This window comes from Oryctolagus cuniculus, chromosome 1 (assembly GCF_051225735.1).
Source record: "Oryctolagus cuniculus isolate XC-2025 breed Fujian yellow rabbit chromosome 1, ASM5122573v1, whole genome shotgun sequence".
NCBI lineage: Eukaryota > Metazoa > Chordata > Mammalia > Lagomorpha > Leporidae > Oryctolagus > Oryctolagus cuniculus.
The window spans coordinates 170,797,395-170,812,071 of NC_142867.1; the positions used below are offsets into that span (position 1 = coordinate 170,797,395).

Genomic DNA, 14,677 nt, shown 5'->3' on the forward strand with positions numbered 1-14,677 from the left:
CATTTATAATCCTCTCTAAGAAGGCCTGAAGTTTCCATTTCCTTCTCGTCTATGAGGAGGGTATTTAAGCTTCAATCATCTGACCCTTCTTTGAGTTTCTTATTTTGTGTGGTTCCCAAGCACATGTTCATATGAATAAATTTTTTACATCTTTTATCCTGCTATTTGATCTATTTTCCATTTATTTCAGGAGGCTCAATCACTGTTCAAATTGGGAGAATTTGAATATTCCTACATTTCGACATAGTCAACAGGCGAGCTTAAGATGTGTATGTTCAGTGGAGGGGCCAGCACTGTGGCTCACTTGGTTAATCCTCTGCCAGCAGTGCCGGCATCCCATATGGGTGCCAGGTTCTAGTCCCAGTTGCTCTTCTTCCAGACCAGCTCTCTGCTGTGGCCTGGGAGGGCAGCAAAGGATGGCCCAAGTGCTTGGGCTCCTGCATCCACATGGGAGACCAGGAAGAAGCACCTGGCTCCTGGTTTCGGATCGGTGTAGTTCCAGCTGTAGCGGCCATTTGGGGTTTGAACCAATGGAAGGACGACCTTTCTCTCTGTCTCTCTCTCTCACTGTCTGTAACTCTACTGTCAAATAAATATATTTTAAAAAGACTTGTATGTTAAGTGGAGTAAGAGAGAAATTCCCTTCAGTCCTATATTTATTATCAGGCAAAATTGGGGCAAAGTCAGAAATGTAGACTAAAACAAGACTAGACCCTGGTTATCAGGATGGCTACTGAAGCCATAGCAGGAGCAGTAAAGAGGATAATAATATGAGTTCTCTCATTCATTCTACTCATTCACTCAATTCATAACTGGGTACTTGAAGTTATTAAAGTTAGAACACTGCTACTTTGTTTTTTTTTTAAATATTTATTTATTTATTTGAAAGTCAGAGTTACACAGAGAGAGGAGAGGCAGAGAGAGAGAGAGAGAGAGAGAGGTCTTCTGTCCGATAGTTCACTCCCCAGATGGCTGCAATGGCTGGAGGTATGCCAATCCGAAGCCAGGAGCCAGGAGTTTCTTCCGGGTCTCCCACGCAGGTGCAGGGGCCCAAGGAGTTAGGCCATCTTCTACTGCTATCCCAGGCCCTAACAGAAAGCTGGATTGGAAGAGGAGCAGCCGGGACTAGAACCAGTGCCCATATGGGATGCCAGTGCTTCAGGCCAGGGAATTAATCTGCTGCACCATAGTACAGGCCCCCAAAACACTGCTATTTTGCAAGTGACAAATTCAGGCTATTGGTTTTGTTTCTAAAAATTTTTGTTAGAGGGCTGGCATTGTGGTATAACAGGTAGACCCACTGCCTGCAACTGGGTGCCGGCTCGTGTCCAGGCTGCTCCACTTCTGACCCATTTCTCTACTAATGGCGTGGAAAAAGCAGCAGAAGATGGTCCAAGTGTTTGGACCCTGCCACCCATGTGATAGATCTAGATGATGCCCCTGGCTTCTAGCTTTGGCCAGGCTCAGCTTAGCCATTGTTGCCTTCTGGGGAGTAAACCAAAAGATGGGAAATTCATTTTCTCTCCCCCCTCCCCTTTTTTCTCTCTCTCTCTTTCTCTTTCCGTTGCCATTTTCAGGCCATTTTTCTGGTACACTGGAATGTATTTGATGAACATATGGAAATTTTTTTCCACTCTGACATCATCACAATAATATTAAAGCATATGCTAAAATTTATCTTACTTTGTGTGGAATATATAAAAATAGAGTCAATCATGCTCTCTTCCCCAGGCTGCAAAGAGAACCAGATAAATATGAGAATGGCTACTTTTCATATATGCAAGTTGGAAAATTCGAATACAAAGGCATCCTCTGGGTGCTTTTCCACTAACTGCACTACCTTGCATATGTTACTTTGGTTTTCTAAGTGTTACTGCCCAATATATAAAATGAAAATAATAATAATAACTATCATGAGGTGTTATGATCAAACAATTAATAAGGTAACTTACATTGACATGCTCAAAAATGTTTGATATTATTACTAAAGTTTTTTATTAACTGAATATAAAGTGATATACAACAAATTAAATGTTTATTCACCTTTGATGATACATATGCCTATGCATATACATCTATATACAGACATATATAGACACATAAGAGGGATCTTTAAAAACTTTCTGGAAAATATGTGTTATTAAAAAACTAGGTATGGATTTCAAACATTTTTTGCACCAAACTAATCTAAGCTAATAATTCCATTTTTCCGGATACTCTTTGGAGTACCCTCATAAACATACATGCACATATATACATGTTTGTGATTGTTTATGTAGAAATAGCTTCTGTAAAGCAAATATTGCAGGAAAATTCAAGTAATGGAAAGTGACTTAGTAGTGTCTACATAGAGACCAGCTGTGCATGAGAAAACAGTTCTGACCCTCACAGAAGAAAGCCAGTGAGGCCTCAGGATGAGTTCATTTTGTAGCAATCAATTCAGAAGTAAAAGGAGTTTGTGAGGATCTGTAGTATGAAAACTGGACAGAGAAACATGGAAGATTGTGGAGTTTCATTACAATCAACTTTTTATATTTACATTTTGTTTTATTTAATGAACATAAATTTCCAAAGTACAGCTTATGGATTATAATAGCTTCCCCCCCATAAATTCCCTCCCACCCACAACACTCCCCTCTCCCTCTCCCTCTCCTCTTCCATTCACATCAAGATTAATTTTCAATTATCTTTATATACAGAAGATCAATTTAGCATATATTAAGTAAAGATTCCAGTTTGCACCCACACAGAAACACAAAGTGTAAAATACTATTTGAGTACTAGTTATAGCATTAATTAAACACATAACAGTAATTGTGTATTAATTACATAGTTCATCCAATAATTTTAAGTAGAACATAAAAAATACTAAAAGGGTAAAGTATTAAGTTTTTTTTCTGTTTCTTTTTTTTGTTTGTTTCGTTATATATATATTTTTTTTTATTTAATAAATGTGAATTTACAAAGTGCAGCTTTTGTATTGTTGTGGCTCCCCCCCCCAACCTCCCTCCCTCCCGTGGCCCTCCCCTCACCCACTCCCTCTCCCATCCCGCCCTTCATCGAGTTTCATTTTCAATTACCTTCATATACTGAAGATCAACTTAGTATATACTAGGCAAGGATTTCAACAGGCTGCACTCACACAACCGCACAAGGTATAGGGTATTGTTCGACTAGTAGTGTTGTTTTTAAGTTTCATAGTAGAACACATTAAGGACAGAGATCCTACGTGGGGAGCATGTACCCAGTGACTCCCGTTGTTGATTTAACAATTGGCACTCTTATTTATGATGTCAGCAATCACCTGAGACTCTTGCTATGAGCTGTCTAGGCTATGGAAGCCCCTTGAGTTCACCAACTCTGAACTTGTTTAGTCAAGGTCATATCACAGTGGAGGTTCCTTCCTCCCTTCAGAGAAAGGTGCTCTCTCCTTGATGGCCTGTTCCTCCTGCTGGGGTCTTGTTCACCAGGATCTTTCATTTAGATTGTTTTTTTTTGCCACCACGTCATGGCTTTCCATGCCTGTGAGACTCTCATGGACCTTTTAGCCAGATATGAATGTCCCAAGGGTTGATTCTGAGGCAGGAGTGCTGCCATTCTATGAGTCTGCTGTGTGTCCTGTTTCCCCCACAGGATCATTCTCTCCCTTTTAATTCTATCCTTCATTATTTGCTTACACTGGTCTTATCTGTGTAATCTCATAGACACATACCCTATCTTTTTGATCGGTTGTGTATTTATACATATCACTTTACCAAGTGCGCTGGCATTGGTACCTGCCTCCTTGGTAAGATTGAGTTGAAACCCCCTGGCACATTTCTAGTTCCACCATTGGAGGTAAGTCCGAGTGAGCATGTGCCAACCTATATATCTCTTCCCTCTCTTATTCCCACTCCTATGTTTAACAGAGATCACTTTTCTGTTAATTTTAAATGCCTAAGAATGATTGTGCATTGATTACAGAGTTCAACCAGTGGTCTTATGTAGAACAAACAGAGCAACAACAACAACAACAAAAATACTAAAAGGAATAAAATAGTAAGTTGTTCCTCAACAGTCTAGACAAGGGCTGATCATGTCATTATTACAATAAACTTTAAGCCTGTTTGAGTAATCTGCACTTTGCCAGACCCAAGTTTCTATGATAGAAAACCTTTCATACCATTGTTTGAGGGTTATTGTTTACAGCCTCCATGGAATCTCGCATTTAGTCTGTGACATGTAGATTAACAAGAAAATCCTACATTAAAAACCTGCCAGCGAGCCATTCACTAGGAGCTGAGATGATCCCAGAGCTCTCGAAATATGGCTGTCAAAGGTTTCACTAGCTAAAGTTCAAGGAATGCGTTCCCTAAGGCTTTCATGATATTTAATAATTGTCCTTCATGGACTTTCCCTGTCCCATTTTTCAGTTATGAGTTTGTCCTTCCCCACCCTCTCCTTCCTTTGCATATTGAAAATCCATAAGCTGTGGAATGTAGATGCTTTTTGGAAGAAGGTTTGAGAAAGGACTAATTTCTCATATCATGTACCAGAGTGGCTCCTATATAGTGCAGGGGAGAGATGAGTCTCACTGTTCCCCATTCCCTGCCTTTATACATACAGCCTGGGGTTTATAAGAGGAAGAAGTTAGTGTTGTAACCACTTTTTTTTTTTAATATGCTAAGGCTTGTTATATCAGAATGGTGGGGTTTATGTGGAAGTTAGAAAATCTATCAAATGAGAGTGAAACTATAGTATCTCCTGTCTCACACTTACTAGAAATTTAATGAGTACTCAGTGAACCAGTGAATAGTAAATGAATCATTGTGTTTGCCTCAGCGTTTCCTTTCTTAAATTCCTCATCTGTATGGGATTTGTTCCAGATCAGAATTATAGGAAGTTTTGGGGCATGACAGCATACTTCTGTTCCACTTGTTGACAGATGAAAAGAGGCTGATTGCCTGAGCCACCTTGCCCTCACCGGGATGTGCTCAACCTGGCACAGACCAAACAATCCTCTTCATACAGTGATATTCCCCTGGGTGTCTGTGTTCAGACAGGAGCCTAAGCCAGCCAGTTGTTGGAAAGGCAGTGCTTGTCAGCAGTGAGCAAGGAGGGAGAGGGAAAAGAACACGGGAGCATGTTTCTTCTCCCCAGGGGAAAGGTCTCTGAGGAGCCAGGCAACGTGGAGGGCCCTAGTCCAGAATGCTGTGGCTCGGCAAAGGGCTTATGTCCCAGCAGGACGCTGAGGCAGAGGGCCAGGCAACGTGGACCTTGGCCAGAATACAGAGGGAGGGAGAGGACTACCATTTGGTCAGGCCCCAGGTGCCCAGTGCTCACACCACGCCTACCAGATTCTGAATTTATGGCTAAACAGCTATTTTTGGACCCCTCCTGCTAGTATAGCCACGACTCCACATATACTGCCTGCTTTGTTTCAGGAAGTGGGTGGACTTTGCTGCAGGTGGAAAAGCACAGCAAAAAAGGGAGAGAGAGCAGGGTTCTGCAGTCACAGAATGGCTTCCTTTCTGTGCTGGGAATTTGAAGTACTCTTAGTAATGTTGATTCCAGGAGTTGAAGAGGACAGAATGTTTTCTGCAGTCTGGGTAATGGCACAGGCTACACTGAGATTGTCAGTTCACCTGTTGGGGGTGGGGGCTTGTATCAACATCCCCTACTCCCCTGAAAAAATAAAAGGAAAATGGAATGAGTATAATAGGTTATTAAAATATAATTCTATTTTCTGCCCCAATGTCTATTCAAGGTGTTTGGAAGCAGTTATATCAGATCAGGTATTAATTTAATGGAGTCTGAAATATAACTGGATCCTATTGGTCAAGGTACAACAAATTAAGAGATACATAAAAACATTATATTGTTAAGCACTAGGGATTTCTATTATTGTTCATTGGTGTGACTTCAAATCTGAAGAAAGTGAAGACCTCAAAAATTCACATGTTGGTGGGGAAATTTTTGCATCATGCTAAGCAAACCAAAATATAAGACAGGGGTCCTTATAGCTTGACTCAGCTCTTGGGAATCCATATCCTAGAGCCTTGGGTGAATGTGGCAGATCAGGACATTCTCAGTAAAGTCCCTAGGACTCTTCTCAAGCTGGGAAAAGCCATTAAGAAAGCCAAGGGATAGAGACAGGATATCCTCCAGGTTTGTGCTTTATTTGATTCCCAACTGCATAAGGGTGACAACAGCTAAGGCTGCCTTTTCAGGGCTGGGAGGGTAAACACAGGTGGAACAAGGCCTGAAAGACATTTGAAGTCCAGATAGCCTTCTCCAGTGACTTTTAAGAGCACCAGGGTAGAGGTGGCCTGACAGAAGGAGTGTGACGTTTAGAGTCCTGAGTAAGGTTCACTAGGCATGCTCATTTCCTCTTTCATTTCTCTGTATACTGGCTAGCTTAGCCACTGTAACAAGATACCATAGACTGGGTGGCTTAAGCAACATTTCCTTTCTCAGAGTTCTGGAGGATTGAAGTTCAAGATCAAGGTGCCAGCAGGGTTTGATTCCTGATGAAGGCTCTCTTCCTGGCTTGCAGAGGGCTGCCTCCTCACTATACCAATACATAGCCTTTTATCTATATGGCAGGTCTCTGGAGTTTCATTATTTTATTTATTTAAAATATTTGGTGCCAGTATTGTGGCATAGTAGGTTAAGCCTCTGCCTGTGGCACTGGCATTCCATATGGGCTCTGGTTCATGTCCCAGCTGCTCCTCTTCCAATCCAGCTCTCTGCTTATGGCCTGGGAAGCAGTAGAAGATGGACCAAGTGCTTGAGTCCCAGCATCCAGAAAAAGCTCCTGGCTCTTGGCTTCAGATAGGCCCAGCTCCAGCCTTTTTGGCCACTGGGGAGTGAACCAGTGGGTGGAAGACCTTTCTTCCTTTCTCTGCTTCTAATTTTTTTAAAATCTTATTTGTTTTTATTTGAAAGGCAGGTTTACAGATAGGAGGAGGGATGAGAGAGAGAGTGAGAGAGAGAGAGAGAGAGAGAGATATCTTCTGTCCTCTGGTTTACTCCCCAAATGGCCATAACAGCTGGGGCTGGATCAGGAAGAAGCCAGGAGCCAGGAGCTTCTTCTGGATCTCCTACATGGGTACAGGGGTTCAAGTACTTGGGTCATCTGCTGCTGCTTTCCCAGATGCATTAGCAGGGAGCTGGAGCAGAAGTGGAGCTGGCAGGTCTCAAACCATTGCCCGTATGGGATGCTAGAATCTCAGGTTGAGGCTTGACCTGCTGCACCACAACATCAGCCCCAGGGAGTTTCATTATTTTAAGGAGACCAGTCCTATCGGATTATGGTCCTATGTTTATGACCTTATTTAACCTTAATTTCCTCCTTAAAAGTGTAATCTCCAAATATAGTCACATTTGGGATTAGGGTTTCAATATATGAATTTTCAGGGAGACACAATTCAGTCCTTCACACTCTTTAAATGATTTTCTTTTGCAGAGGCATGTGGGAAAAGACAGTGATGGAAACTAAAACTTAAATCTAATGAAGTAAGTTCCCAAATGGAACTTGAAGGTTGAAAGTAGTAATGAATTCTGTATACATTTATACTTCTTCTCAATACACCTTCATATAGATTTTTTAAAACTTTTTTTCATGACAATCATGAGAGGTAAATTGGAAAAATGTTATTATCCTTGTTTGCCAGGCAAGAAATCTTACAGGGTAAGAGGGAGTGTGTAAAGTGACTTGCCTCAAGCAAGCCTGAGTGCATAGAAGAGCCAGATCTCTACACAGACCTGCTCTATTCTTTCCATAGCCTTGTCTCCATCACTTGTCTTTCCTCCTGCAAGCTGCTGGCAAAATATTTTTCAGATGTCCCACAATGACGCAACAGGACAAATATCTGTAGCAATCCCAGCAGTTATTTAAAATGAGTGATAGGAAATCATGCCCTAAAAGGTTGAGGCTCTGTAAGCTATTTCACTCTTGGTATAATTTCATTCCCAAAATATTTTCTGGGCACTGTTCCTCAAGTAAATGGAAGAAAAATACCCTGGAGGAAGATAAAAACTTTAGTGTGAGATCTATTGTATATATTTTTAAGTAAAAATGAGCAAAGTTCAAACAGAAACAGGAAAGCTGGGGTAGGGAAGGGAAAGTTTCTTACATGGACTCTGGTATCTCATCAAGAGTCACGCCAATAGGATAAGTTTGGGATATTACCAGGGATAAGGTGCAGCCTCTCGGGGATCTTATGGGAGACACATGGGAGAAAACAGCAGTCTAGTCCTAAGCTCAGATCAGTGATCCATTCGTACCCCTCTCTCCTGGATCATTAAGCAGTACGTGCATGGAAAAACTTACAAATTCTGGAGAAAGAAAAAGGGTGGTGAACCAGTGGTTTTCTGATGCTTGTGGCCAGGACAACAGGAAGTTCTAGTTGCCAACCCCATGATCCTTCATCAGAGTCCTTTGTATTCTACTCCATAACAACAGGCAACACATATATTCTTTATAATAGAATCCTCTCTCCCTGGCATGTTATTTATTCCTCTGTTTCACTATTAATCTCACTATCATTTATTTCACTATTAATATGAACATTGGGCAAACTGCCCACTTAGGAATAATTTTCCAACCTGAGCATGTGCCATACTGATGTATAAGACTGAATGGGTGGCCGGCGCCGCGGCTCACTAGGCTAATCCTCCGCCTAGCGGCGCCGGCACACCGGGTTCTAGTCCCGGTCGGGGCGCCGGATTCTGTCCCGGTTGCCCCTCTTCCAGGCCAGCCCTCTGCTGTGGCCCGGGAGTGCAGTGGAGGATGGCCCAGGTGCTTGGGCCCTGCACCCCATGGGAGACCAGGAAAAGCACCTGGCTCCTGGCTCCTGCCATGGGATCAGCGCGGTGCGCCGGCCGCAGCGCGCCGGCCGCGGCGGCCATTGGAGGGTGAACCAACGGCAAAAGGAAGACCTTTCTCTCTGTCTCTCTGTCTCTCTCACTGTCCACTCTGCCTGTCAAAAAAAAAAAAAAAAAGACTGAATGGGTGTCTCTGAAAGAACTGCATTTGGTGTTGCTTTCAGTTCAGCACTGTGTTATGTTGATCCACATCTAAAGAGTTGACATGATTGTAAAAACAAAACTGATAGAAGGGAGAGTTGGACTGTATTGTGAATCCACAGTTGCAGTTACTCTGTATACAAGTGCATTCACCAGAGCTACCACACCCTTGGCAATTACATGTCTTGTTAGTTTCTACTTTACCTTCAGGCTTGTTTGGAAATGGCCCACCTCTGTTAGTTAAGTACCATACAGAAACAGAGTTCAGGGGAAGGATCTAAAGGAGAACAAAGCTACTCTTTACTGAGCACCTGCTATGAGCCAGGTCCCTAATTAGATGCTCTACATGCATTATCTCAGTTCATACTCACATCTCTTCCACCAGGTGAACATTATCATCTGTATGTTACCAAAGAGAACATTGAAACTTAGATGGGTCAAATGACATGCTCTAGATTACTCACTGGCACGGGTAGAACTGGAACCCAGGACCTGTTGTGACTCCTGAAGCCCATCATCTCAGCCAGGCATCACACTCTTGCCTCTCACAGTGTTTCTTTCCCTTCCCTCTGTGGCTTTTTCTGGGCCCTGAACATTGTTTCAATTGGAATCTTAAGCTTTAGGCAAGCAGTTTGTTCCCATTAACTTTACTAACTGCCTTCAAAATATTTGTAATCTTTGTTCATCATTCCTATAATGCAAATGAAGTAATTAATCTGAAAAAGGCTTTGAAAACCTAGTTGTGATTAAAATTTCAGATAACTTTGTAATAATACAGTGCTGCTCTATGTCATGCTCATTGCAGAGCATATGGACAGTGGAAATTATTGTCCTGGAATTGTAGATAAACTGTGATTCTGACAGCAGAATTGAAGCCCATTATCAACTCTGAGGAAACTCACTGTTCATTACAGAAAGATTACAAATTGATTCTATCTGTCCTCCAAATTCCTTTTTTTAACATTTTAAAATAACTTGTTACATAAACACATAACAATATCGATGGAATGCAAAAGAAAGGGAAGAAAATTACCCATGGTCCTGCCACATTTTGTAAAAATCTATTTTCATTTCTCTCTGTTCCCTTCCAGTCCTGTATATGTAATTTTTACCATGTTAAAACCTAACAGAGGTATAATTTTGGATTCTATTTACACTCTTTCAATAAACATTAAGGCCGAAACTTTTACTATTTTGTTCCAGAATCTTTAACTGCTGTTGCAATGGAATAGTTGTGTCCATTTACAGTGGAAGCCCTTCTGTGGACCATGTCCTTGTCCCTAGGGATCCACACAAATGATTCTTGGGGAGAGCACTTGGTTTTCTTTTTTGTTATTTTTTTCTATTATGTTTTCATATATGCATGCTGAGAAATGTAGCTAAAGTTCATTTATGTCATGTGAAATAGTTCAAACTATGAATATGCTATAGTTAACTCCTATCCAGGGAAGGATCTTAGCAAAGGATAGGGATGAGTGCCAATGGGAAATGATAACAGAATTTAAAACCTATATAAAGGATCAGCCCCTGAGGTCTGGAACTTGTAAAAGAGTACTTGCTGTGGGGGTGAGAAGGCAAGAAAGGGAGTGCTCAGGAAGCAAGCCAGACTGCAAGCTGGAGATGGATGCTTAGGGAAGGAACAGGTCTCAGGAGAGGGAAAAACAAAGTAAAGGCAATGGCTTCTTAGCCACACTATCCAGGCAAACTGTCACTAGCTAAGACAGCCACTTTTGTTTTTATTTGTTTCTGAATGCCACAGAACTCACTGTCCCTTTGTTTTTTTTTTTATTTTTTAATATTTTATTATAAAACATTGCAAATATTCATAGTTATAAAGAACAACATAACAAATACCCATGCATGCTCCAGGCAAGCTGATCTTGTCTTAAAATGTTGTCATCTTTGCTTCAGATACTCTAAAGCACTAAAACAAAGATAGAATTGAGACCACCTGTATAGCTCCTTCCCATTCACATTCCCAACCTTCTGATGTGGAAGTAATTATCATTGTAAAATTTCTATCTTTCCCAGATACTTCAAAACATAGCATGTATGTATCCAAGTAATACATTATTTTTCAAATTTCAACTATATGCAAAAAAATCACAGTAATCCTTCCATAACTTGCTTACCTCGCCCTTCCTGATATTTTGATATTTATCCATATAGCCACAGTTCACATATATTAACTCATATAATATTCTATTGCAGGAATATACCATTCTATTCATTTTCCTTTTGATGTAACTTTATGTTGCTTTTTTTTTCTGTAGGTAAAATGTTGTAATTCATATTCTTGCAAATACCTACTTGTGACCATTGATGGGTTGAAGTAATTAGATAATGCCACATTTCTCTGTGAGATGTTTATATTTCTCCACATTGTCATCAATTCTTGGCATTAGAAAAATTTTATCTTTGCTGATATAACTGAGGTGAAACAGCATCTCATGTTGTTTTAATAACATTTCCCAGTATATTTCTAAGGTTCAACATCTTTTCCTAAATTTATTTTAAGTTCTGATTTTTTTTCTGTAAAATCACTATCATATTTTTTCATTCTTTCATCTCAAGTTGTTTGATCTTTTCATAATTATTAAAAGACATTCTTTTTTTTAAAGTATTGACACACACTGTTCAACTACATTTTTTTTTTAGTTTATTTGACAGAGTTAGACAGTGAGAAAAAGAGACAGAGAGAAAGGTCTTCCTTCCACTGGTTCACCCCCAAAATGGCCACTACAGCCAGAACTACCCCGATCCAAAGCCAGGAGCCAGGTGTTTCCTCCTGGTCTCCCATGCGGGTGCAGGGCCCAAGCACTTGGGCCATCCTCCACTGCCTTCCCGGGCCACAGCAGAGACCTGGACTGGAAGAGAAGAAACCGGGACTAGAACCCAGCACCCATATGGGATGCCAGTGCCGCAGGCGGAGGATTAACCAAATGAGCCACAGCGTCGTCCTCTAAAAGGCATTCTTAAATCTGTGTATTTATCTCAATTACAAGAATTGCTAAATATCACTTCTTGGTCTGTTCCTTATCTTTTTTTTTTTTTTTTTTTTTTTTTTTTTTTGGCGTGTGCGCTATTTAATTGCAATAAAGATCGTTTCCAGTACGGCGCCCGCTCGCCTCCCTGCCCCCCACGAACACGCAGACACGGGGCTTCGCGGACTCGTTTATTGGGGCGGGCGGGGCTCAGTCCTTCTTGGCGGCCGCCTTGCGCATGGCTGCCAGCACGCTGCTCAGCTCCTCGCGCTTCCTCTTGGCGCGAATGTGAGTGCCATGCTCTTCTTGATGAACTTGAGCGCCCGCTTGTCATTGGACACCTTGAGCAGCTCCATGGCGCGGCGCTCGTAGGGGGCGAAGCCGCACACCTCCCGGATCATGTCCCGCACGAACTTGGTGTGCTTGGTGAGGCGCCCGCGCCGGCGGCTGTGCCTCGGCTTGCTCACGTTCTTGGTCACCTTGTGGCCCTTGTTGAGGCCCACGGCCATGGGGTAGCGCAGGGCCATGGCTGCAGCTTTCCGATGGCGGCCGGGGCGGAAGGAACCTGTTCCTTATCTATTAATCTCTTATAGAGACTTTGACCAGAAATTTCAAGATTATCAACTTTAGAGGTCTTTTTCTAAAACCATAAGTGTGTTTTAGTAACTTATGTAAGAGATTTTTTTTTCTATCCTGACATTGGAAAAAAAATGGTGTCTTACTGCAAAAGAAAGTCAGGAAAGTGAAGAGGTAATCCACAGAATGGGAAAAAATATTTGCAAATTATGCAAGCGATGAAGGATTAAAAATCAGAATCTACAAAAAGATCAAGAAACTCCACAACAACAAAACAAACAACTCACTTAAGAGATGGGCCAAGGACCTCAACAGACATTTTTCAAAAGAGGAAATCCAAATGGCCAACAGACACATGAAAAAATGTTCAAGATCACTAGCAATCAGGGAAATGCAAATCAAAACCACAATGAGGTTTCACCTCACCCCAGTTAGAATGGCTTACATACAGAAATCAACTAACAACAGATAATGGTGAGGATGTGGGGAAAAGGGACACTAATCCACTGTTGGTGGGAATGCAAACTGGTGAAGAAACTACAGAAGTAAGTTTGGAGATTCCTCAGAAACCTGAATACAACCCTACCATTCAACCCAGCCATCCCACTCCTTGGAATTTACCCAAAGGAAATGAAATTGGCAAATAAAAGAGCTGTCTGAACATTAATGTTTATTGCAGCTCAATTCACAATAGCTAAGACCTGGAACCAACCCAAATGCCCATCAACAGTAGACTGGATAAAGAAATTATGGGACATGTACTCTATCGAATATTATACAGCAGTCAAAAACAACGAAACCCGGTCATTTGCAACAAAATGGAGGAATTTGGAAAACATCATGCTGAGTGAATTAAGCCAGTCCCAAAGGGACAAATATCATATGTTCTCCCTGATCGGTGATAACTAACTGAGCACCAAAGGGGAAACTTGTTGAAGTGAAATGGACACTATGAGAAACAGTGACTTGATCAGCTCTTGTCCTAATGGTTGATGTACAATGTAATACTTTATCCATTTTAGTATTTTTTTTGTTCTAGTAGCATTGGTTGAACTCTGTAATTAACACACAATTATTCTTAGGTGTTTAAATTTAACTGAAAAGTGATCCCTGTTAGGAATCTGGAAAACATTATGCTGAGTGAAATAAGCCAATCCCAAAGGGACAAATACCACTTGTTCTCCCTGATAGGTGACAACTAACTGAGCACCAAAAGGGAAACCTGTTAAAGTGAAATGAACACTATGAGAAATGGTGACTTGATCAGCCCTCACCCTCACTGTTGATGAGCAACTTAATATGTTATCCCTCTTAGTATTTTTGTTTGTTTGTTCTACTTAATACTTTTGGTTGAATACTGTAATCAATACACAATTCTTCTTAAGTGCTGAAACTTAACTGAAAAGTGATTGCTGTTAAATATAAGAGTGGGAATAAGAGAGGGAAGAGATGTGCAATTCGGGACATGCTCAAGCTGACTTACCTCAAACGGTAGAGTTAGAAACATACCAGGGGATTCGAATTCAATCCCATTGAGGTGGCATGTACCAATGCCATCTCACTAGTCCCAGTGATCAATTTCTGTTCACAATTGATCATAATGATAGGACTAAGAACCAAAGGGATCACATAAACAAGAATACTGTCTGCAAATCCTAGCTGATAGAATAAAAAAGGGAGAGAACGATCCAACATGGGAAGTGAGATACACAGCAGACCCATAGAATGGCAGATGTCTTAAACAGCACTCTGGCCTCAGAATCAGCCCTTTAGGCATGCGGATCCGGCTGAAAAGCCCATGAGAGTATTTCAGGCATGGAAAGCCAAGACACTCTGGGGGAAAAAAAAACCTAAATGAAAGATCTCTGTGAGTGAGATCCCAGTGGAAAGAACGGGTCATCAAAGAAGGAGATACCTTTCTCTGAAGGGAGGAAAGAACTTCCACTTTGACCATGGCCTTGTCTAAATATGATCAGAGTCAGTGAACTCGGGGGGCTTCCATAGCCTTGGCAGCTCATGACAAGAACCTAGGGTGATTAGTGATGCCATAAACAAGAGTGTCAATTTGTTAAGTCAACAACAGGAGTCACTGTGCACTTACTCCTCAT

General features: G+C 41.4%; 1 protein-coding gene across 1 annotated transcript; it reads right to left on the bottom strand.

The window, feature by feature from the left end:
- Nucleotides 1–12,167: 12,167 nt before the first annotated feature.
- Nucleotides 12,168–12,561, bottom strand: LOC100351893 (large ribosomal subunit protein eL36). The gene is given in 2 exon segments (XM_051842696.3): nt 12,168–12,295; nt 12,298–12,561. Coding segments are annotated over 2 exon segments (315 nt in total). The 5' UTR covers nt 12,521–12,561; the 3' UTR covers nt 12,168–12,203.
- Nucleotides 12,562–14,677: the final 2,116 nt, after the last annotated feature.